This window comes from Gossypium raimondii, chromosome 4 (genome assembly GCF_025698545.1).
Source record: "Gossypium raimondii isolate GPD5lz chromosome 4, ASM2569854v1, whole genome shotgun sequence".
In the NCBI taxonomy this organism is placed as follows: Eukaryota; Viridiplantae; Streptophyta; class Magnoliopsida; order Malvales; family Malvaceae; genus Gossypium; species Gossypium raimondii.
Window position 1 is genome coordinate 40,245,928 of NC_068568.1, and position 26,062 is coordinate 40,271,989.

Below are 26,062 nucleotides of genomic sequence, written 5' to 3' on the forward strand. Positions count from 1 at the left end.
ACAATAAGCACAATAACTAAAACTAGAATAATTAAATTAGAATAATTAAATTGATACAAGAAAGTACAAACGTGTTAATGTACAAACATGTGTCATACACCCCTAAAATTTATGGTTCGATGGTGTAGTCCTAGGGGTATACCTATTCGGAGGTCGACGGTCACGTTCTGGGTGCCCGCGACGACCGACATTATCATTTGGCGCAGGTGGTGGTGTAGTAAAAATAGGGAGGAAAATCATTTTGAGCAGGTCCCTCGTTCGGCAGCGATGAACTTGATGCACCTAAGGGAGTCTCATAATGCTGCGGATATGGGCCGGGCGAGTAGGATCCGAATAGTTCAAAGTCGTATACATATTCTGGCCCTGAAAAGCTCGACAAATCGTCAGTGCCTGACAAATCCGGATGATAGCTATCTGAACCGACAAATCCAGATTGTTTCGGAACCGACAAATCCAGATTGTTTCGGATCTGGCTGGGGCTCCTGCTCGGGCTCCGGTGGTTCCGGAGAATAATATGCCATGGGATCCAGATCATGCTGGGCCGCTGTGGCCGATCCCCCATGTCGCTGCATGTGCGGGGGGATTACAATCGACTGGCCTCCGTATAAATATGGCTTCCCGCAACTATAGTACCATTGCATATACTCTACTGATGGTTGCGAGTCGGTAGCCATAACCATCTGAGGTCTTCGACGAAATCGATCGTTCCACAGCGCCACAAATTTTCGATACTTAATTCCCCAATCTATCATCGATTTTCCTCTCTTATTCTTGTCGTGAACTTCTCCCACCTCACACGGCGGATCCGGGATAGGTTGGATGAAGCCAAACTGTCGTAGCACTCGATCCCCGTGATACCACTCAACCATGTTGAAATTTATAATTGGTGCGTTAGTGCACCATATGTACGAATGCACGTACGCAGACGAGGGTACCACGGCGGTAATTTCTGGCGTTCGGTATGGCGTCCATATAAACTGCATGATTAATAACATGGTTATAATTAGCCATAACGTGTGCGTAAGATATAGAAAGTAAGATGTCATGAATATTAGAATAGCATGAATATTAGAATAGCATCTTACCCCATCCCGGGCATACTGTTCAATCATGAGGCGGTATAGCGGGACATTGTATGACTTCCCGATACTCGGACGAGCACTCCACCTACAAAAAACAAATATAGCTTTTAGAGTTGGTAACATTAGTCAATATATTATGACTACAAATAATGAGAAGTTATATTTTATCACCTGTTCAGCAGTGGATAAACATATGGTTGGTGTCTAACCGATGCCAAAAATGGCATCCGATACAGCGCCCAGGACTGCAGCAGTGAGAGGTATCCGCCAATGTCGCGAACTTTCAGATCTGTCGCCCGACAAAGCTCTCGATACAAGACTGCTAGCACGGCTGAGCCCCAGCTATAGGAGCTAACACTGGACAAGTCAGCTAACAGGGGCAAGTACATCAAATGCACATTGTCGTTGCTTGCATCAGGCATGATTTCTCCCCCTATGATATGCATGATGTACGCTCGAGCAGCGCACATCAACTCGCCTTCAGTGGCTGTCGCTGATAATTGTCCATACTTGGCTTTCAGCCATGTAAATTGTAAGCCTGAAAAATATGACTCACCGTCCCCTGGTGAGTCTCCTAGAAGCTGATAGCAAAGTGCATCCGGATCGGTAAATGCAGATAATCCCGTTACGGGACTCTCGTCAATTGGGAGCCCAAGCTGCAACGCTACATCCTCCAAGGTCACCGTGCACTCCCCGCACGAAAAATGAAAAGTGTGGGTCTCCGGGCGCCACCGCTCATCTAGCGCAGATAATAAATCAAAGCGCAAGACGATGTACCGGATCTGTGCTACGGACCCAAATCCGGCTAGCTCTAAGTACGGCATCAACCATGCATCCGGAGTATTCTTCAAAACACTCACACGGCCCCTTAAACCTTGGTACGAGTCCTGATAGTGTTAAATTACAGAAAAAATTTTACGATAACATTATTTCTTTGTACGTCTATCCTTTTTAAATAAATAGAACCCGTGATTAATAAATAATAAATCATACCGCGTTATTAACCGCAACTGATATGTGGCTTTTGGTGCTAATCAATGAAGCCATTGCGATGCCTGCAAGTTGAAAAAAAAGTTAGTAAAAAACTCTTACTTCGGCCATTTGTTCGTATTTTTTCTCTGCATTTTATTACTTTAAATAATATCTTCATTTCTAATTTTATAATTTTACATAATGTTTTAAATTTATTAATTTAGTGTGTTTTTAAAATTAATTTAGTGTAAAAAAACCATTATCCCTGCCATTTACTCATATTATTCATGTATTTAGTGTAAAATTAATTTATTAATTTAGTGTGTTTTTTCTGTTTTTTTATTTTTTGTTTTTTACTTTTTTGATATATTTTGGTAAATAAAAATTATATATTTTTGATAAATAAAAAAAGTTATAATATTTTAGTAATTTTTATTTTTTATATTATTTTTTATAAAACCCATAATAAAACATTACAAAAATAAAATATTAAAAATATCAAAATATTATATATTTTTTTATTTACCAAAATAAAAAATACTAAAAACAGGTTTTTATTTGGTGTAAGAAAAAATCCTTATCCCGCCATTTGCTCGTATTTTTTCCGATTTTATTACTTTCAATAAAAATATTTTTATTTTTTTATTTTATTACTTTATATTATTTCATTACATTTTTTAAAATATTTGTATTAACTATTTCTCAATTTTTAAAAAGTTAGTAATACACTATTATTTTGGTCATTTGTTCGTATTTTCTCTCCGCATTTTATTATTTTAAAAATATCGTCATTTTAAATTTTATAATTTTATAATTTTTCAGTGCATTATGTTTAAAATTTATTAAAGATATAATTTTTTCGCATTTTCTTACTTTCGGTGAATATATAATTTTCGTTTTTCTTTTCGTGTTTTATGTTTTCTTAAATATATTTCTTTATCATTTTACTTTTAATGTTATTTTCCTAACAAAACTAATTTCAACATCGTAAGTCAATTTCATAAAAGAATTCCTAATCAACATATAATGTACATACCATGAATTTTTCATGCTAAATATATCTCAAAATTATATATCCTAAATAAATTAATAAAATCGTAAAATGTACTTAACATTATTTTTAACACACAAATATTACAAAATCTTAAATTAATAATAAAATTACTTTATTTTCTTTTTTTCCTTCCTTCCTCTTCTTCTTCTTCTTTTTTTTTTCTCTTCTCCTTTCCTTTTCTTTCCTTATTTTTCTTTCTTTCCTCCCTTTCCTTTTCTTTCCTTCTTTTTCTTTCTTTCCTCTCCTTTCCTTTTCCTTCTTTTTCTTTCTTCCTTTCTTTCTTCTTCTTCCCCTCTCCTTCTTCCCCCCACCAACCGACCACCCTTAAATTCAAGGGTGGTGCCACCAACAGGGTTGCCTCAACTGGTGCCGCCAACCTGCTTCCCTTGTTTGGTGCCGCCAACCTGCTTCCCTCCACCCAGGGAGTTGTCAAATCAGTTCAGGTTTTTTTCTGTTTTTTTTTGTTTTTTTGTTTTTTTATATATTTTGGTAAATAAAAAATTATATATTTTTTGATAAATAAAAAAAGAGTTATAACATTTTGATAATTTTTTATTTTTTTATATTATTTTTGTAAAAAACCCTCCAAATTATGTTGAAGATGTTGCATGTTGTCCGAGATGCCCAAGTTTGTCTTGTCATATGTCACATAGTTGAGGGAAGATCTCATGTAGCCAAAACTGTTGCGTGTTTTGGTTTCAGTGAAATGTTGTTGTCCTAAATGTAAAAAGGTAAACGGTTGTACAATGTTGATTGATTTTTTTTTCTTAAGTTTTTATTTTTCATTTTATAATTTCTTAAACTTTTTCATGATTTTTAAGAAAATTTTAAATTTCTTTAAATTTTTATTTTAAAATATTTAATTACGTGTATATCATTATCATCTTTTCAGGCCAACCTATCAACTTTCATGACAATATTTTTTCATGTCAACTAATGCATTATCATTTTCTACATCAAATATCACATCATTATTTAATGGATATTAGATACTATAAAAAATTAATTTTAAAAGTTTAATTAATTGCTAATTTCTTACGAGATAATGACATATTTGTCTTTCATATTTTAAAATGTCAATGGATCCCCTATATTTTGTTTTCGTCTTTTGAAAAAGTACTTAAATCTAATAGTTTTAAAGTATAACGTGACAGTATACATGGACTACTAAAGTACTGCCACGAGACACTTTTCTAAAAAAATCAATCAAGTCAAATCTGGGACATGGTAACAATTTTAATTAATCTTAAATGCCAATTTTTTTTTAATTAGGGAAATTTGTAGTTTTTAGGAGAAAGAAAGAGAAAGCGTGTCTAGTTGGGTACTCACCGAAGGCATCACCATGAATATTCTCATTATCATATTATGCCATGGGTTTCAGCCACATGGACTTACACATCCTCATGTCGTAATCTGCTAGTCCAGTCTTCATCTCACTAGAGGCATCACCATAAGTCTTCTTGTTATCATCATGATCTGCCCGTCCGATTAGCAATGTACCTACCCTACCAGAGGCATCACAAATGGTTGTTGATTTATCCAACACAGTATACACTTACCCTAATTCATTTTCATACCTGACTTGTTCATATTCTCTTAAGAAAATTCACCTTTCCATACCTGATTTCACATGTGTTTACATCACACATTATTTTATTCATACAACTCATTTACTTCAAATATGAACATGCAGCGTCATTACAATATTTCACACACTTTCCAGTTATCCGAGATGTTATCATCATATATATCTACTTAAATAGTTTACATGTAGGAGTCACAGTAAGGTTCACCTGATACTCACCTATACTGCAGCTTGAAGTTCCAAACTCGAGCACCCTTCATGAACCAGAAACAGCAACTGCTTAAAGAACATGGGAACCATCATTAAAAACTCCTTAACAAACAATTTGCAATCATCTCAACTACAGACGACCCCCATGCAGGGCCTCTTATTCGTAATTTACTGTTTATAGCTTTTTAACTTCCTTACTCTTTCAAAAACTTAACATGCAGAGCTATCAGACTTACCCAGAATTGGAATATCCATTGATAAATTCAAAACCTTAGCCTCCAGCTTAATAAAGAAGAAGAGAACATTTAAGTTTAATAAAAATAACCAGAGAGTAATGTTGAAGGAAAAAAAAAGCCATCCAGACGATCCCTTCACACCATATATATACACCCAGTACCTCTTAATGGATTTTGACAAGTGTTGTAACACCCATATCTTGTACCCGTCACCGAATTAGGGTTACGATGTATTACCCTACAATCCAGAACAACCAATAACAAATAGCATCAAGTTGCCAATTTAATTAATAAAATTTCATAATAATTCATATCGGAGTAATACATACATTTATGGCCCTTAAACGAGCCTATGAGGCCTTAAAATTAGTTTAGGAACAATTAGGGGCCAATTCATAGTAAATCAGAATGTTCAGGGAAAAACTAAAAAATTTCAAAACAAGGGCCACACAGCCGTGTGTCCAAGCTGTGTGACAAACCTGTACCCACCTAACACGATCAGGGCACACACCTGAGTGGGTTTTCCATGTGTGACACACAGTCGTGTGACAGCCCGTGTACCAAACCGTGTGTTCCCAAAAATGACTCAAAACATACTTAATTCACATCAAAATGCTTAGGTACTTAGACCAATCCTCAACACAATATTATAAGACTCTAAAATGCATTTCAGTGACACCCGAAACATGTCAAAACAATCATCCTAAGGTCTAACCAATGTGCCATCAATGACACCACATTTCAAGTACTTACACAATTCATTTCCTTAACTAAGTATACAAGCTGCAAGCACATTCAATTAACTTATGTTCTATCTCAAAATGTTATACCATAAATTCAAGTATGCACATATCACTTAGCTACTTATACCACATCATCATATGCACATTAACAACAACATCAATATGTACTTATAAACCTTTACGAACATAATCAAATTCTCCTATTACATGCAATATAAGCCAAGATGATTCAAAAGCTACCAAATGATCCTCGGATAGTGTGATTCTTTAAGCTAATCCGATCTCTTGATCCACAAAATGTATCTACAAGAAATAAAACAAATAACACGAGTAAGCTTTCGTAAAGCTTGGTAAATTCGTCAATTAAATGGTAAAGCTTACCAAATCAAACATAATAATAATTCAACTGAAAGATTAATGAATGGATTTCTTACCAACGAGGTTATTATCAGAATTCCTGTCAATCACAGCTCCCAACATGTGAGTAATGCTCAAACATTAGTTCAAATCAATTTTCCACATTTCAATAGCATTCGCATTTCTTACTATCACAATGGATAATCTCTTTAACACATAAAAATACAACATTTAACACTTACATAAATACTATTATGGATCGCTTATCGTTTCACACATCACATTTATATCCTCATTTTTTTCCATTTGATGAATACTATAAAGACGATTGAAACCTCGGTACACATTTCATATTGTGCCATAGTTCAACTATGGTCTTATATGTACATTGCCATGGCCTTGCCATGGTCTTACGTTCATAGTGCCATAACCCTGTTATGGTCTTATCATCAGAATATCATAGCCCAGCTATGGTCTTACATGTATACACAGCCATGGTCCAACCATGGTCTTACGTCTATAGTGCCATAACCCAGTTATGGTCTTATCATCAGAATCTTATAGCCCAATTATGGTCTTATCATCAGAATGTCATAGCCCAACTATGGTCTTACATGTATACATTGCCATGGTCCAACCATGGTCTTACGTCTATAGTGCCATAACCTAGTTATGGTCTTATCATCAGAATGTCATAGCGCAGCTATGGTCTTACATATATACACTGCCATGGTCCAACCATGGTCTTACGTCTGAATAGTTACCATAGCCTCGCTACGGTCTTAAGTACGAATACAACCTGTCTCTATTAATGTCAAAAATTATCATTCTCATAACTTTTACAATTTCAATTCTATCAATAAATCAATTTAATATTAGTAATTTTATATCATTTAAGCTCTAACATTCATAAACAATTAGAAATATAATTGAGTTCATATTAAATGAACTTATAGGACTGATTTCTTATAATGACTTAGAGTATCTCAATCAGTGATCGACGTAATATCATTTCATTATTTTCATTTTCATTTACACACATCAATATAATCTAACATTATGCAATTAGGTTCATATAATACATTTAAAAATGTACTAAAATTAAACTGAACGAACTTATCGGACTAATCCGCAACAACAAACGAGGTACAGAGACTACTCAGTAATTTTCTCTTCCTCGATTTTCCATTCGTTCTTAATCCAATCGAAGAACTCAAGTTTGGCCAAAGCTCCCATGCCCTAGCTATGGTGTTTCGATTCTCTCCCCGTGAAGAAGAAAGGAAATTGCTAAATTTTAACTTTTAATTTCTTAAATTAACTTACCTTTTTAACTATTTACTAAATTAACCTTTAAATATAACTAATGAAATTATTAAATCATGTCCATATTTGTTCATCAAATGAGATTATGGTATAATTACCATCTAATGAGGTTTAATTCCACAATTGGTCCTTCAATTGTTTTTAATTATTAATTAATTAAACTTTATTTCAATTAATCCTAAACTAATTAGGACTAAATGAACAAATAACCTAAAAGTTAGTGGATTAATTATATCCACCACCGCTTGGACTTTTGCCCATGGTTTAATTACCATTTTGGTCCCTTTACTATTTTAAATCTATATCAATTAACTTTTACCTCTTTTACAATTTAATCATTTTACTATAATTAAGCAATAAATCATCAAAATTACCAGATCAAACTTCAATTCACATATAATACAACTCTATAAATATCTAATAAAAATATTTACGGCCTTTAATTATGGAAATGAGATCCTAATAACTCGTTTTCAATAACCACTTGACTTTTGAACCGAACCACTTATACTAACTTTTAATTCAGTTAGTTAAAATTCCTCAAATCAAAATTTAATACAAAAATTATTATTGACTCATATAATTTAAATACTATTTATACGAACTCACTCGTCGAATTTGTGGTCCCAAAATCACCATTTTCAGTACCACTGAAAAACAGGTTGTTACAAGTGTCAAATGCATGCAGAAGTGGTCCCCTTAATGTCCTACAAAAATTAGAGAAAATATAAAAGAAAGTCTGATGTCGATGCTATTTGACTAGTTAAAACATTCAGTTGGCCCTACCAATCACATTACAGAACCCCACATACACCTCATTTGAACAAACCGGGCGTACCAGAACTATGGCGATAACTCAAATATGGCATGTTATACTCAACCAGAAATTTTGAGGCGTACTCTTAACTTGTCGTATCCTTTCTTCTATTGAGGAATACTAGGAGAATAAATCCTTAAATACTTCTATGGGCTGATACTCTATGCACCAAACATTAGTTTGCCAAAAATATGTTAATGGCGGACTACACTACTATAATACGCCAAATAGATAATTTTACAACTATATGTCTTCTTTTCAAATCCATCAGATTTGGGATCTGACATGAAATGTTATAAGACTCATATGTGATGAGCTCACTTACGATTGTGAAATGTTATGACAGGAAAGTTGTATAGTTAGCTAATTTATTATGTTAATTGTGAATGGAGGTGAATTTTATTGTTTTAAAACCTTTACTAAGCATTCAAAATGCTTACTTTGTTTTGTTTTCTGTTTCTGTAGTGGTCATTTTACGAAACATGTCGATCAGATCATCTCGGAGCTCACACTATCTAGCTTCTGACTTGGTAGACTATTAAACGCTCTGGACTCGATCATGTGGCATGTATATAATAGATGTTTGGCATATGCGCTTACTTTGAATTTTATGAGTTTAAATCATAAATGATGTATAATTTTAGATGCTTACATGTTATGTTTATAAGTGTGCATGATGACAACATGTTAGGTTTTAGTTGAGGCCTGTGAATGGCAAGAATAATGATGATGTTTGAATACTTGTTGATGGTGAATGGCATCCTCTATGTGAGTAATGGTTAATGATTCTTTAGGTTGATATGTCTAGTAAGGTACTTATTTGATATTCAATGGTTTGATTGACTTGTAAATGGCCAATAGTATGCTTGGTTGGTATTTGAAATTGCCATGTATAGAATAAGTGCGTAATTCAAGTGGTATGATTTTCTTAGATAGAAGTTCAATAAAGATGATATAAGTGCCAAAATGAGTTATGTTGAAATTGGTGAATTGAGGGTTTTGGTACATGTTGGAATAGGTTTTATGTAGGTTGTAGTGTGCCTTAAGGCACCACTTATGTTTTATTTTGATTTTGGCATGAAAGAATACCAAAACATGTGATTTTTTACCTTCTAGTAAAAAGTATTGATACTATATATGGAAGTATCGATACTTTACCAAATGAATCGTATTTTAAAATGACAGAATACCAATTTGGTATTGATACCAATATACAGTCTCGATAATCATCTTCAAAGATTGACACTTTATAAAGGTATCGATATAAATTGACTTGTGTCCAAAATTTTTAAAATGGTAGAATGCCAAAATGGTATCGATACCTAATTTGGTATCGATACTTGTGTATTTTAACTTGATTTTTGAAACATCGAAGCAAAGGATGGTATCGGTACTTGACTTGGGTATCCATACCTATGCTCACACTTTGAAAAGTTTGCAGTTTGGTCCTCATTCATACTCGAGTCAACCTAATAGCTTTTGTAAGCTCGATTGGGTATCTGATTTGCTTTCATATTATTTTTTACATGTATTTATGATAGTAGCAAATTATTGAATGAGTTAATGTTATGGTTTACATGTGATTGTTCCGTTAACAGTAGTAGCATATTATAACTCGGGTCCAACGATTAGGTCAGGTGAGGGGTGTTACACGTATCACCCGCTTCCTCTCCTTCTTTAGGTATGCCTTTTCCTATAGCACATTATGTTAATTGTGACAAATTTACTGCGAAACACAGAAATTTTCTTGCAATAGTAATTGCAGAAATAGAGCCACAATTTTTTAAAGAGGCTATGAAAGATGCGGGGTGGCGTAGTTTTATGCAAATGGAGGTTCATGCTTTGAAGGCTAATGGCACATGGATGATAGAGTCTCTTCCTCCTAGAAAGAAAACTCTAGGTAGCAAATGGGTGTATAAGATCAAATACAACTCCGACGGTACCATTGAGAGATTGAAGGCCCGTTTAGTTGTCCTCAACAATCATCAGATTGAAGAAATTAATTATTATGAGACTTTTGTTCTGGTGGCAAAAATGGTAATTGTTCGAACCTTCTTGGCCATCGTTGCATCAAAGAATTAGGAGCTTCATCAAATGTATGTTCATTATGCCTTTCTACGTGGTGCTCTTGATGATGATGTATATATGAAACCTCCACCTAGGTTTGCCACTTTGGATCCAGGCACGGTGTGTAGGCTTCAAAAATCTTTGTATGGTTTGAAGTAGACACCTCGCTATTGGTTTGCAAAGCTCGTTATGGCTCAAAAGGGGTATGGCTTCCTACAATCTTGCTCTGATTATTCCCTTTTTACATATATTGGAGGTGTTGTACAGATTAATATGCTTGTGTATGTCGATGGTTTGATCATTTTTGTAACGATTCTACTCCATTGAAGTTTTTTAAGACCTATCTCGATAATTGTTTTCATATGAAGGATCTCAAAGTACTGAAGTATTTTTTGGGTATTGAGGTTACTCATAGTGCTCAAGGTTTTTTCTTGTGTCAACGTAAGTATGCACTTGATATTATTTCTAAGGCAGGATTATTGGGAGCCAAACCAGTCGGCTCTCCGATTGAACAAAACCACAAGCTTGCACATGATACAGGAGAATTAATTGTAGATCCAGAATCCTATTGGTGATTGATGGGTCACCTTATATATTTGGTTGTTACACATCTAGATTTAGCATACTCTTTGCATGTTTTATCTCAGTTTATGTAACATCCAAAGCAAGAACATTGGATGCTGCAATTCAAGTAGTTCGTTATTTAAAAGGTGCTCTAGGCCAGGGTACCTTCCTCTATGCAGATAGTGAGTTGTCTTTACCAAGGCTAGTGTGACTTGGATTAGGCCGCGTGTCCCATCACTCGATAGTCTCTAATTGGCTAGCTCATGTTTCTTAGAAAATTGATTGTCTCCTAAAAAATTAAGAAGTAGTACATTATCTCTCGATCCTCAACTAAAGTAGAGTATTGCTCTATAGTCTCTGTTACTTGTGAATTAAAATAGTTGAAGGCTCTATTCCTCAGTCTCAGGGTGTATCACCCTAAAGTTATTTCTTTGTTTTGTGATAGTCAGTCTGCTCTATATATTTCTCATAATCCCGTTAATCACGAACGTACGAAGCATATTGAGGTGGATTGTCATTTTATTAGGGATGCAATTCAAGAGGGTCTTATTTCTCCTTCATATGTCTCTACTACAGATCAGTTGGCAGATATATTTGTAAAGGCTTTGGGAAAAAAACAATGTGATTATTATCTTAGCAAGTTAGGAATTTACGATTTGCATGCTCTAATCACCAGATCTGGATATCGAATGCTACACTAATCAGAATTACTTAACACAACTTTCTGTTTCAGGTTCAATTGCATACTTAAACAACGTGGGTTCGAAAGTCTAACTAAATTTACAAGTCGTTTTATACTAGAAATAGAACTTTAAATCTCGATTCCTATAATTGATTACAAATTTTGGACAGAGACTCGAAAATACTTGTACATGACTTGAACTCTGAGGTGAAGCTTCTACGAGTAGCCCTCTATACACATGCACAGCTGCCGAGTTTCACCTAGTACTAAGCAGAGTTTGGCTTGGTCCCTCTCACTTACTAATTCTTTAACTAACATGCATTCAAGAAGAAATCTTATATGTTCAATGGAACTTAGTGAGTTTCACATATAAAATTTTAGAGAAAGCGTGAGACGTTCAACACAAAATTTATCTCCCAGGTAATCGCATATGCTACTTTCAGGTAGAGACGCTTAGCGATTACCCAAGGTTTCTACACCTACTGTCTACACCAAATTTCAATGTTTTCACTACCCGGGAGTATTAAGGCTTTCTGAATGACACCATAGCCCTTACTATGTAGATCTTCTTCTCAAGGAAGCTTCTTAGGACCTATAGTTCCTACCCGTGATAGATCCACAAGGTCTCTACCATTCTTTATAACTATGTCTAACCTCCTCTTTCCACTATCCTCAAACGGGTATTACTAGTCGTTTGGACATGCCTTTATGAATACCCTGATCTGTTCATTAAACCCTTCAGCTGACTTTTGTCAACTCACGTCACATGATTGCATCCTAATCGTGTGGAACTCGTAGCTTCTCTGGCGAACTAATAAAGTGTGTACTAGGTGTACCTCCTTATCTAAGGGGCCTCTTCTTCCCTTTACCCTATCTAGGTTGAGACATAACCTTGGCGTCACTCATTATTTCAGTGGTCTATATTTCTTAGCCACACCAACTCATTTCTTTTGATGACTTATCAATCCAGTCACCCGCGAACTCTACTTTCACCCTTGGCAGTCTTCATGAACTGCGGGTTTTCTAATTACAATCCTCATGTTTTTACACCCTGTCAGACTTCCCATGTTACAGTCCCAGCTGACTACCACGTACTTAGTGTCTCGGTGGACTACCTCGTATTTAGTGTCCTAGTGGACTACCTATGATGTCGTAGCGTCTTTCAGCTATGGTATTACATAATTTAACCTTGTGTTTACTATCCCGGTAGACTATCAAAGGATGTCATAGCGTCTTTCAGCCATGGTCTTAGTCTTAATTATTTTTATGGCGTGATTTTATATGATATCATAGCGTCTTTTAGCTATGGTCTTACTCACTTTTATCATGATGCAATAACATCTTTCAACTATGGTCTTTCTCACTTTTATCATGATGCCATAACATCTTTCAGCTAGGGTCTTACTCATTTTTTGTTTATAGCCTCCAATCGGACCCATGGAATAGCCATGATCTTTTATATACTCTTCCCATTGCATTTCATCCATTCATCCAGTCACCATCTTAACCTTGATGTTTGAACACCGTAGTGTCCCCTCCGCAAAGCCTGAAGCTTCGCTTATCACGAGTGCATACAACAACACTGTATGAAAGTATCTAACAGATTCACCCCTTGTTCCCCAATCTTAACTTCATCTAAACCCTTTAATAACCCCCTATATTATTCCTTAGTACATTTATGCATATATATACATGCATTTCAGGCAATCCATAACCATTACTTTAATAACGATATGCTGGCGGATACATATAATCCTACTCATCTTTATGCTTTCAACCTTCACTAATCAACATACAACATACCAAAAATGGAGAGTGGAAACTCACATTGTTTTCGTACCTCCTTATCTTAGCGTCTTTGAACACTAGAGCCTCCTTTGTCTTGGCAACTAAATATGACAACCATGTATCAGTTAAACTAAAGGTGTTCAATCTTTAAGACTCAGATTCCACAATTATCTAGAAACTTTGAATTTCTTACTCTATTTATTTTCTTCAATCCATAAGTTCAGAGGGACAAGAAAACTTATCAGTTCCCAATCTTTCAACTTTTAGACTAAAATTCGCACGATGGCTGCAACTTGCATTCAACTACATCTTTTTCTTCTTCAGGGCAACTAAAGAAGATGATGCTTAGAGAAAAAGATTTGGGAAGCAAGAGAAATTTCGTTCCCCCCCCTCACATATATATACTACATTAGCACGGTTTCTACAAACCATTGCCGCCACTCAATCCTAATTATTATGTCTCCCACTTTGGAGCCATCTGGTTATATCCTAACCGAACCAAGGTTGAGATACAACTATCTGAATTTCGGCCACTAAAATTTTTTATTTACTCGGTGGGGTCCAACAATTTGTTAATCCTCTCAATTTAGTCCAAATTTCATTAGTTTTAATTTAAATAATGATGTCCAGGTGTTCCATTTTCTATATTATAAGAAGTAGAGGGCAAATAGGAGTAGTTCTCCTATTTTGATTCTAAGTGCGATATGACATGTATATATATTCTCTTATGTTGATGAATGGTATTTGTGACTTTACCCTATTATTTTCAAGAACATATGCCCTTTTAGCTACCTCAATTTCCTCTGAACTCAAATTTTTGTTCACTGTGAAATTGTGTTCCAACCATGTCATTTCCAAACGAAGGCTTTTTATGTATTAACTCACCAGAGCCATGCCTAAATACTCCTCACAAATCTCATAAATGTTGCACCTGACAACGTTATTTCCAATCACAGGCCGACCGTCGATTAGGAGGCCAAGTTGTAGTGCCAAGTCCTCTAATGTTATCATGCATTCTCCACACGAAAAGTGGAATGTGTGCGTTTCAAGCCTCCAACATTCAACCAACGTTGTAACCAATGCATGAATCTTTTTCCAATGTTGCGCGAAAGTCACATTGAAAAACCCAAATTTCGATGTCGAATGATGTGCTCCTTCCATCTGCCTCTCACGATGCCTATAATAAAATAGATACATTAGTTATTTTCAATTTTTAAATAAAATAAAGAAAACTTCATAATATATATTTTTTAAAAATCAATTTTTTGCGTACGAAAAAGTTTTTAGTTGCAAGATTTTACCGATTGATCAATGCGTGACGAAATATGTCTACCTTTGCATCTCAACAAAATTCCACCACTGGTCATTGTTACAAAATTTTTAATTTTTCTCCAATTAATAACTAACATATAAACTGATAATAAACTAAAATATAACAATAAAATAATATTTAAATAATATCTTAATATACTAACATTTAACTAACAATAAACTATATACTATTACAAACACTCAACAAACAATATATATTAATCTACCATTCCATAAACATAAATCTATAACCAAATTTATAATTAAAATACAAATATATCTTTTCAAATACTTAATAATAAAAAAACTTTACTGTAAATTAACTTAAAAATACATAAAAAATATTTGAACAAATAATAAACTATATATTTTTCAAACAGTTAAAAATAATATATATAAATATACCAATATATTAATACTGAAACTAACAATAATCCCAAAAGTAATACTAATAACTAATAACATTACAAATAAAAGTTTCCTACTTCAAAATATTCTTTATATTTCCTAATAAAACCATTAATAAACATAAAAAATAACAAAATATACAAAAACTTAAAAATATCTTAACATTTAAACAAAAAATAGAGCAACTATTCTACAAACAATTAATAAACTATATCAATATATTAACCCTTCAATCAAACAAACTAATAATAAACTGTAATATATCAATATACCAATATTTTCCTTTATATAAAAATAAACTCAAATTCTAAACAAATTTAAAATGATAATTATTAATATATCAATCTTTAAACAAATAATATATTAAAATATAGCAATCTAGTAATACTAACATCTAAAATAACAAAAATATCAAATATAACAATAAACATTCAACTAATCTCTAAATTTCACATTTATCAACTAAAAAAGTTTTTTTAAAAAATAACTTACTTATTAGTGAGGGATTTGTAGAGAATTTGTTACACATAGTTGTGTTGGAAAGGAAATGGGAGAAGAAAAAGAGATTGGGAGGAATTGAGGGAAGAGTGGTTGTTCATTTATATACACAAAACCAAAATGCATAAAATTTAAAACAGTTGACTCATACTTGCTTACCTCAGCATGCATGCTAGTATACTTTTAATGTTTCTTTCATTCATGCTTGTTCATGGGTCCATTATTTCTTTCCTCTGCTACATGAAAATAAAACACTGCATTTTCTTGCTTTCATGCTTGCTGCCACGGGTTCTATACTTTCCTTTCTTTCCTGTATTTTCCTGCATCTTCATGCATGCTCATGAGTTGCTGCTGCGTGAAAAAAACATGACAAATTAGTGAAGTGCTCACCCTGGGGTTCCAGTTTAAAGTCGACACTTCCAGGGACCGACTTCCAATTTTGTATTGAAGTTTTCAAATTCAGACCCCCAAAGTGTGGACTTCGTCTATTTCTCTAATTAACCCACCACCTCAACTATTTTACTAATTAAATCATCAGACTAGTATATTTTAAAAAAAAAAAAAAAAACCTTGAATATCATATAGTTATAAATAAAAACAATGAATGGCATGTCACTAATTTTGATATTAGATGTCATTGATATTTGACAAATTAATAAAATAGCATCAAGTGATCGACTGTGTTATATAAACTTTTCTCTAAAAAAGGTTTGAAGTGATAAGATAGGTTGAAATTTGATTCACATATAAATTTAGAGTCTATATAAGTGTTAATACAGCCAGAAAAGAACAACTAGGGTCTATAGCTCAGTGGTAGAGCATTTGACTGCAGATCAAGAGGTCACCGGTTCGAACCCGGTTGGGCCCTCAATAATAAGCATCTTGATTCCAATTTTAGATGCCGTATGTGCTTGCACTGCTCATTCGTACTATCATTCCACATTGCATCTTCAATGAGAATGCTATAAGTTAACTATTTCGACGAAATCATGTGTTATGATGATTTTTTACTTGAATGATTTCCACATTTGCAGCATTAGTCAGGCACCGCACAAATCCCAACTAATACTACCAAACGGCATCCTTCATGGAAATTTTGGTTAAGTGCCGAATATGCTCGACTTTCTTTTAAAGTTATTTAGACATTTAATGATCATACCCTCGTACTGATAAGTTAATTTATTTCTCTTCTTTACTCTGAGAAAGCGGTGGAACAAAACAAAATGAACCAAAACTTACTCAAACGCTATGAGCAATTACATTGATTGAAAGAAAAAAGCAACATAAAATCTAAAGGCAAAATGGGCGCAACAACTGGGTTTGTTTTACATCTAAACAAATCTTCACCTATTTCAGATTAGTATCCCACCAAAAGATAAATCCCTATTTCAATTTAGTTCCTATAATTTGTATGTTCTTTTGTGTTTCCTACTTACACATCAATCTCTCCTATTACACATGAACTGGCTCAATATTTACCTAGCCAAAAATTTCCTCAAATACCAAATCGTCTCAAGTAAGACTCGCCAATATTGTTTCTGTGGCAAATGCTGAAACTACCAACCTAACAGTATACACTCAATTTAAGGGAAAGAGACTTCAATCAAGTACAATACCTCTTTCTCTTGCTTCTTCCATGACGTTCCGATCATCAGTCTTATCAGTTAGAGTGTGATACGACTGCCACAACGTTAGGGAGAATGGATATACTGCTAAAGCCTTCTTGTAAAACCTTGTAAGAATGGTCTCGATGCCCGGAACATTGTCCATTATATTGGCAGCCTTCACCCATACAAACTCGGGTGCAATTGGGACGGCATGAAAGAATGCATCGACCAAGGTTGAGCTAGCCCAAAACATAAGACTGGGAGAAACATCCCTAAAGCAGTCACCTTGGCTTAACACCTTACACACGGAAAACATTAACTCATAGTTGGATGGCACTAATGCCAAGGTGGCTTCCACAAAATTGACTAGATCCTTCGGCTGTGTTAGATTTTGGGGCAGAAGAGATGGGCCATGCCACACTTCAAGGACCAAATTCACAAGAGAAGAATCAGACGAGACTGGACTGAGAATGTTTCGAACAAGTTGCTGGACTCTTGGCTTTTCAATCTTGGTGATAAAATGTCTAGATAGTGGCTCAGAGACTTGGAAAGAGCGAGCAGTATCCAAATACATATTCAAAGTATTGATCTGCCAACTAATAGGAACATCACCCTTTTGAGACTCATCATTGAGCAAAAATAAGGCATGCTCCTTTACACAATGATTGAAACCCATGGGAGTGGCAGCCCTCAATGCCTGGTCAATAGCTGAGCAAGCGTCAACATTGTTATTTTGCAAAAAGTTATAAAGAAAGAGATTAAGATATCCGAACATCATATCTGTCTGGTTTGCATTAGGTACCACAACGCTGGACTTTGACATTGAATTCGTTCCCCAAGAGACAAAAGAGTTCCCATCATCTATGGGTTTCAAATTTTCAGTTTCAGGGTACTCAACTTTCCAAACGGAATTATACCAACATGTGATGAGTTCTTTCGCAAGACCAGCTTTTCCATTCTGCTGGGCATATTCAGCATATTGATTCCAGATACAGTGAATTCCAGGGGATCCTTTTGGCCAGTTGTTAAGGGCTTCTTTAAACCCAAGAAAACTCAAATTCTCAGAATCATATTTTGGCACTCGTGCTGATATCAGAACAAGTTCTAAGCAAGATGGATAAACTTTTCTGTATTTTTCAAACATGCTTTGACAGCAGTCAGTGCTATTGAGTGCAACCAAACACTTAATGTGATTGAGAGCAAAAAGTTGTGCCGATCTGAGATCACTTTCACTCTTAAATGATTCAGTATTGATGTACGAGTCAACACAACTTACTACCATTTCTAACAACTGCATAGCCCTTTTCTTTTCATTGTTGCCCAGATCAACAGAGGGCCATTTGACCGGAAGAAGTTCTTTCTCACGCTCTAGCTGCTGGACCACAGCATCTGGCAGCTTCCTGTAAATAACCAAGTAAATACAAGAAACCCATAATACACATTTGTCAGAAATGGTTAAGCATGCGAGGATATCAGTAAACATCGAACGAGGCCCATCAGAATTTGTCGTAGCAGGGAAAAGTCTATATATTTTCTGGATGGCTTTCTCAACATTCCCAGACATGCATAAACAATCCATCATCTGCAAAAACAGGTCTAGGATGCATGCACTCATATGCAGTACATCCTTTCCAGAGGAAGATGAACCACGACAAAGTGCTGAAAGAGCCGCATCATATGCACCCAACCGATCATCCAGTTGTTTTCGACTGTTGATGTACATAAGCCAAAGTTCATACGATCCTTCATTGTTTCTGACCTGAAGACCAAGAGAAGAAGTACGCCCAAACAAAAGGTTTGAATTTTATCCGAATTCTCTGAAGGGAGGAACAAGGATGCATGTCTATATGTGTTTGTCTCAAACTCATACACATGATTTACATTCATGCATGCTTTGTTTTCGTGTGAGGGGGAAAGGAATACCCAAGATGGGAAGTGCTACCTAAGTAGGAATAGGACACAAATTTAATGCCAATGCAAAGCAAATATTTTACATTAAAAGAATAAATATTGAGAAGAACAAAATAGATATACTTGAAAACACATAAATACTTAAGAAAGGAACAAAAGGAGGGAATATCTTAAGCAAACTGAAAAGAATGACAGATGAACAAATACTCGCACACATACAAAGCAATACTAACAATCTCACAGATATTTTTCAATCCCCCCCAAACAATTTACCCAATCCCAAAATTACCATTACTGTAACATTCCCATGCATGCAATCATTGGACTAGTAATTTCTTTAGCCCTTCTGCTTCTATTCCATTCCCATTGTGGCTAAGTGATGAAAATACTAATGGAAACTAGTGACCCTAGGAGAAAGCATGCATAAAACAATGGATTATATAATTAGTTTCCAAATGAAGCGAACTTCTATGGACAGCCAAAGCTGCTAGTGTCCATATGAACTACCATTAGTAGAGAGAACCAAGAATACCCAGTAGACAGAATCCTTTACATGTGAGCATATAGTTACAATTTAACCAATACCATACCTCCAATCTAAATGTTACCAACATGCAGAGTCCAAATAATTATCATAACCATGCATATAAATTTACATACCGCAAAAGAGAACATGTCATCCTTCCCAACAAATAGCCTACGACTATAGCAAATAAGCAGATAAACCATCCAGAGAGTCTCTGAAGCCGGATCAGCCTCAAGGGACCGTGAAAGTAAAGAAAGAGCCTGCGAGTTAAAAAGTGGAGTTGATGGCAGAAACAGAAGTGTTAGTATGTGAATATGAACCAAAAGTTATCTTGCAGGTGGCCAGGGTTACCTTTTTCATACCCTCCACTTTGTTAACCTCCTGATTGAGGATAAGCAAAGCCATCTCCAAGGACTGGGCCTTAGCATCTGAAGCTTGGCTTTGGCTGAGTTTTTTCTGAGTACACACCATGAAAGGAGTGTCCTAATTAGAATATGGATGTAAACAACACAATATGCCAATTTGTAATTTGTAATACAGAAAAAAAAAATGCAAACATATCTCATGGTATTAAATAAACAAAAATGAGTGAAAGCAGGTGCTGATTCAAAGTCAAAATACAAGGGCCACTGCTTTTGACCATCTAGGAAAGAGCACAGGTTTTTCCCATGACAAGACTACAGGGTATAACCATAGGAAACTGTATAAAGAAAACAGGAAATCAGATAGAGAATGTATTCTAAGAAAAATAAAAAAGGCTTTCCAATTTCTACGCATCTCACAATTAACAAGAGATTACTGATGACTCAATGGAAGGTCAACCTTATGCTCACAGTTCTTGGGACTTAAACAAGACATACTTGAAAGTAAACATCCGTACATAAATATCAGGCCAGAAATTTGTAAAGTACAATATACAAAAGAAAAAGATTATAGAGCTCAAACCCAAAAAGAGCAAGTGTAGAAAAATAAAACAGAATGTATGATTACAAACCGCTATTCCATTTCTACTCTGGAAATATGAGGATTGCCTATTCCAGCTGCCACGCACTTCAATACGACCATCATCCTCATGAAAGAAAGGCTCATCTGTAGGTAAATCTTTCTGGAAAAAGCTTGATAAAGCTAAGCAAATACTGAAATACTTCCACCAGGAGTGTGCATCCGCCCAAGGCACAACAGATTCGAGTGGATCAGCTTTCAAAATATCTAAGCTGACTATATAAGTTGGTGAAATGAAAACATCATTATATTTGACAGGTTTTGTTGGACCATTACTTCGCTGTTGACATGATGCCAGAACAAGCTGAGAATCTGCAAATGGATGGTTTAAACTAGGTTAGCAACAATGCACAGGTTTCCAAAGATGTAAAATGACATTCATACCAGCACTGTCAGAATCATCATTTCCATTCATGTATGTATTTCTCTTAGACAACTCCTTAACATGTTGAAACGGGCACTCATCATTGTTGCATTTTCCTCGGAGCTCATACATGCAGAGTGGCCAAGATGGGTCAATTGCAATATTGCACGTATAGGAGCCCATTCCTTTCCTAGATAAATCACAAATTGCCTCTAAAGAGTTTGCTATCTGACCAGACTGCTCCATTTCATCAATGTTGACATAAGCAACCTCTTCACTGTAGACATGATTCACTCTTTGTCTAGTAACAGGGGCCATGGCCTTCAAATGGCCCATTGCACTCCTCAAAATGGAAGAAGGTGCAAATATTATAGATGTCGCTGAAAATTGACATCCAACAGAAATTCCATTGTCCTTTGGATTTGCTGAAGCGTAAAACTTTGGAATATTATTTTTTTCCTGGAGCACCAAAGCTTCTGGCATAACTTCATTTGGCTTTTCAGGGCCTAAATCAGGAAATGTCTATTGTTTAATCATTTTTTAACAAACAAAAATAACACTGCTAAAACATTGCTTGTGATGAAAAAGCTACCTGAAACATCAAATTGATGCTTTTTCTCTGCCTCTGAGAGTGTAACACTACCATTGCTAATCTGGGTCTTTTCACTTTCAACATCATTTTCTGCCCCTCGTTCCATAGAAGGCTCATTGTAACATGAATCAATGTTCTTTGATGTTCTCATTCCCAGCCGCGCAAATAGTTCAGACCTCAATGTTGCTTCAAGAAGCAAAGAATCCTGATTATTAGACTCATTATTTGCACTCTTACGAATTACTTCAGAGTTTTGTTTTTTTTGCTGATACTCAGGACTGGGCTGAACGGAATCATGGTCCATTAGAGAGGTCCCTTCATCTTCATCTGCAGAAATAATCGGACTACACGGAGATCTTACTCCATTTGCAGCATTGTTGCTATTATGAGGAAATGGCTCTGATGTACTAGCATCCTGCTCACTGCATGGTTCAGAACCCAAATTTCGCCCATTATCATGCTGTATAGACAAATTGTGACGAGCTATATTGATACATTGGATATTTGCAGCATACCCTGGTTGATTAAGACCGTCATAGGCAGGCAGTAATCTATGAGTTGATATTGGTACAAGGTCCATATTTTCAGGCACATTGTCTGAGGCATCCAATCCCATTCTAGTGTGTTCATGTTGCCTGGAAGACCGTAATAAACAGGGATCATCCACAAGTAAAGATCTGAAGCGTGCCGAACAAAGTTCCCTTTGACGATAAAGATCTGTACATCTAGCATTAGCTTCAATTAAAGCTCTCTGAGCTTTCCGGTAAGCTTTAAGAGCATTTCTTTCTTCAATTTCACACAAGCATCTGTGCTTTTGCGCTTCCTCTAGCTCCTTGTCCAGTTTTTCCTCAATCTCAACTAAAGAATGTATATCTACATCCACATTAGAATGACCAGGGATATTTACATTACCCAAACTGTTCCACAGACTTGCAGTATCTTGAGAAGTCTGAAATGCAACATTAATCAAGTCTCAGCACAGTCATAATGAGGCTAAATAAAGTTAAAATTATTTGATCAACAGACATAGAGAGACCTGAGATCTTTTGCTAAAATGGGGATCAAGTGTTTTATCACCAGATGTGACTTCACGGTAATCGTTCCCTTTTGATAAATTCAGCTCTCTCACTGCTTTGCTTGGTGAAGAACTTCGTGGATTACTTAAACCAACCTTAGTTGGATGATTTAATTCCACGTATCTCTGTAAGTTGCAAAACTATTAACCACTATACCAAAAGCTTAGATGATATACGAAGACAATCATTTGGAAACTGATTTTTTTAAGACTTCTAATTTTATGAAGATAAAACTCATTTCTGTTCGTCCATAATTTAGCACCAATAACTTCAGAACAAGATATTAACTAATCAGATAATCCTTGAAATACCAATTGCATCAAAATGAAGGTCAATGTTTTTCTTCTGCACGAGTAGATAATGCAAAACAGATCTAATATGTTAACCATACAGTGCCAGTATTATTTTTAAAAAACATTTACGAGTAAAGAGCACCCTAAAACATTAACGTACCAAGTTATTTTTCATAGCACTGGCACTTGCGTTTGTTAAAGCTACAGTCTGATTTGCTAAAATACTTGGATCAACCTCCCTACTGGTCCTTACGGATTGATGCAAATCTTTATGCATGTCAACACCTGCAGGATGAAAGAAACATGTCAGTCAGAGCATCCACGGGATTGTATAAGATAAACTTAAAGAAGATACAAAAAAAGTTTACCATCCTTCACCACTTTTGATGCATCTTCCAATGAAACGTCAACCCGCTTGTCATCTTTCTTTTTCCATTTAATGCTTGACTTGGTTTTGCTTACTGGATCTACTTTCTTGCTATGATCAACCTTATCCTTGCTCTGCAGACTCTTTGTCTCCAGTTTTTGGTCTTTTGACACTAAATTAGATTTTACGTGATGTACCTCTGGTTGAGCACCTGAATTTGATTGGGTAAAATTAGAATCTCCAAGTTTCAAGCGTTTCTTGTCTGGTTCTTTTGGATCAACTGAACCATATGCTGAAGTTGCAATCCACTTCCTTCCTCCACTATTGTCTAGGTTCATAGTTGAGGTCAGAACTATTTCCTTATGTTGCTGGGCAGCTTTAAGCTTCAATTCGCTTTCCCGAAGTGCAATCTGCTGCCTCAAGTCCTGTAGTTTACTATTGTTGGAAACTACACCTTGCTCAGACAAAAGATCTTGGCATGCCAAACTTTTGTTGCGGGGATTAAAAGATCTAATTTGTGATCCCTGATCAACCGAAGAAACAGCAATCCTGGGATTGGCCCCACCATTGATCTTGGTCATTGATGAGATAAATGTACGGCTTAAAGGTTTCTTGGGAATTGCTCTGGTAGTATTTGTTGAAGTCTGTCCTAACTTGTTCAACTTTGGTGCAGATGAAGTTAAGGGTCTCTGAGTACCATCCCTAATCGAGTTGGATTTATTTTCAACAGGTTTTTGTCGGCTGCATTCTTCTGAGTCACTTCCACTATCATCATCTGAGAAGCATATTACAAGATTATTGCTACCTCCGGAAGGAGCATACCAACTACGATTAGTGGATTTAACTGGCAACTGATTCTTCTCAACATTTTTCTGACTCATTGGTGGAATTGGTTGTTGTGAAAGAACATCAACAGCGCCAGCGATATTATTACCAGCAATAGCATTCCCTGTATATCAGCAGAAACATTATAATATAATACTAAAATTTAGGAAAAAATGTTTAAACAATATTAGGAAAACATCCTATTTTGCAGGTAAAAGACATTTTCCAGATAGTGCAGTAAAGGCAGTAGACCATAAAATAAAATCTCTACAAAAACTAAGCAAGTAAAAGACTTAGAAATGCCCCTTATGAAGTTTGAATGTGTACCATCAAATAGCAACCAAATAGTGCATTTGTCAAAGTACATTTTAAGCACTAGTTTAATACTTCAATATACAAACAGGACATTTCAATAGTCAACTCAGCTGCAACAAAATAAGCTCCAAATATGTTGGAAACATCAAAGCTACTTAAGAATCTCGATGTTAGCCTTTATGACTTACCAGCCAGATTTGGTGGTATGGGTTTCACCGCAGAAAGCACTGAGTTAGGCCCCAAAGGTGGGGCAATAGTACCACTAGACTGAGCAGTGGAGCAATCCAGATTTTCCTGGAAAAGGAAAATAACACAACAATAAGTGGCACATTTATGTTCTTTGGTACATAAGTCTATTACGAAGTGAAAGCAAAAAAAAGAACCCAAAACAATAGACAAACAGCAAAAAAAAAACATAAACCAAGACAGAGCTTAGTAAAATTCAAATAAAATGAAATTCTCACAGAAAGCTCTGGTTCAGCTCCATGATTTTACAAAGCAACAACAGGTCTCTAAGCTAAAATTGAACTAAGCATAGTAAAATATACAACTATAATCTAGTTAGCTTTTTTAAAGCAATACATATTATGCCTTTAAATCTGCAAAAATTTAAACTATGAAAAAAGAAGAATCCAGCCTTCATTTTATCTTATTTAAGATCGAAATAGACGAAATTGTTTTCTTTTTCTTCCCCTCGATTTCGCAGCAAAGAAGCACAAACAACCCGCTACCATAATCAAAAGTTCAAGAACACCAAAAAGCTTACATATATTCACAATAAATCGATAAAGTTGGATAAACAAATATTCATAGAAATGAACACTTTCCTATATTTCCTCAGCAGATAAAAACCAGTTAAAAAGAAGGAATAAAAATACATGGAAATTAGGGTTAAAGAGAGGGAAAGTGCGATTACGTCGTCGTATGAATCAGAGAGTTCGCCTTCTTCTTTAGTTTTAGATGCCTCGATATCTTTGCTAGGGTTTACATTCGTTGAATTTGAAGCCATTGCTTTGGTTTTAAGCTCATCATCCATGAATTTAATAATAATTTCTTTTTCTTTGACTGTCTTCGTTGTTTCAACTTTCAATTAAGAGGTTAAAAAGAAAAACCGTCACGTCACGGTGAAACGGGGTGTAAACGAAAATTGTGAAGGTGGGAAAGAATCGAGAGGCGGCCGTAATTTTCTAAATACGGAACTACCCTTACTCTTGTTACTAATTTACGTGCAGAGGGACTTCCGTTCTTCAATGCATTGTTCTCTAAATGGACAGACAACTCCGCTAAGCACCCACGTCATAAATAGATGAAATCTAATTTTTGTATATTTAGAATTTAATTTTTTATTTTTTATTTTTTATTTTTTACTTTCTCAACTTTAAAAATGGAATTCAAATTTATTATAATATTATTTTTATTATATTACTATTAAGTGAGTGTTTTTAATTTTAAAATACCACACTAATAAATTTAAGGTGGTCTCAACA

General features: G+C 35.1%; 2 protein-coding genes and 1 non-coding gene across 4 annotated transcripts; 1 reads left to right on the forward strand and 2 right to left on the reverse strand.

Annotated features, from left to right (window-relative positions):
* Positions 1–410: 410 nt before the first annotated feature.
* LOC128040497 (serine/threonine-protein phosphatase 7 long form homolog) lies at positions 411–5,667 on the reverse strand. Its single transcript, XM_052629264.1, has 7 exons — positions 5,651–5,667; positions 4,913–4,969; positions 4,504–4,613; positions 2,076–2,137; positions 1,254–1,969; positions 1,086–1,167; positions 411–977 (listed from the first exon to the last, which is right to left on the reverse strand). Exons 1-7 carry the CDS (start codon positions 5,665–5,667, stop codon positions 411–413), a joined length of 1,611 nt encoding a protein of 536 aa, XP_052485224.1.
* Positions 5,668–16,493: 10,826 nt separating this feature from the next.
* Positions 16,494–16,565, forward strand: TRNAC-GCA (transfer RNA cysteine (anticodon GCA)). Its single transcript has one exon. It is a non-coding gene; the product is annotated as a tRNA-Cys (tRNA).
* A 356-nt stretch (positions 16,566–16,921) lies between these two features.
* On the reverse strand, positions 16,922–25,654 carry LOC105779685 (uncharacterized). Of its 2 annotated transcripts, XM_052629609.1 has the most exons (12): positions 25,492–25,654; positions 24,764–24,869; positions 23,437–24,384; positions 23,229–23,353; positions 22,736–22,900; positions 22,215–22,648; positions 21,700–22,121; positions 21,128–21,613; positions 20,736–21,055; positions 20,093–20,197; positions 19,876–20,001; positions 16,922–19,063 (listed from the first exon to the last, which is right to left on the reverse strand). In XM_052629609.1, exons 1-12 carry the CDS (start codon positions 25,609–25,611, stop codon positions 17,297–17,299), a joined length of 5,124 nt encoding a protein of 1,707 aa, XP_052485569.1. In that variant the 5' UTR covers positions 25,612–25,654; the 3' UTR covers positions 16,922–17,296. The 2 variants fall into 2 exon arrangements, with proteins under 2 accessions (XP_052485569.1, XP_012459017.2); XM_012603563.2 differs by having other exon boundaries at positions 21,700–22,648.
* Positions 25,655–26,062: the final 408 nt, after the last annotated feature.

Coding starts and splice junctions, on each gene's coding strand:
- LOC128040497 (XM_052629264.1), bottom strand. Junction 4,614..4,912: donor AACTTCAAGCTGCAGTATAG/GTGAGTATCAGG, acceptor TGCCTCTGGTAG/GGTAGGTACATTGCTAATCG. Junction 978..1,085: donor AACAGTATGCCCGGGATGGG/GTAAGATGCTAT, acceptor TTAATCATGCAG/TTTATATGGACGCCATACCG.
- LOC105779685 (XM_012603563.2), bottom strand. CDS start 25,611: ATGGATGATGAGCTTAAAACCAAAGCAATGGCTTCAAATTCAACGAAT. Junction 21,614..21,699: donor GCATCAATTTGATGTTTCAG/GTAGCTTTTTCA, acceptor TTCCTGATTTAG/GCCCTGAAAAGCCAAATGAA. Junction 21,056..21,127: donor TGATGATTCTGACAGTGCTG/GTATGAATGTCA, acceptor ATCCATTTGCAG/ATTCTCAGCTTGTTCTGGCA.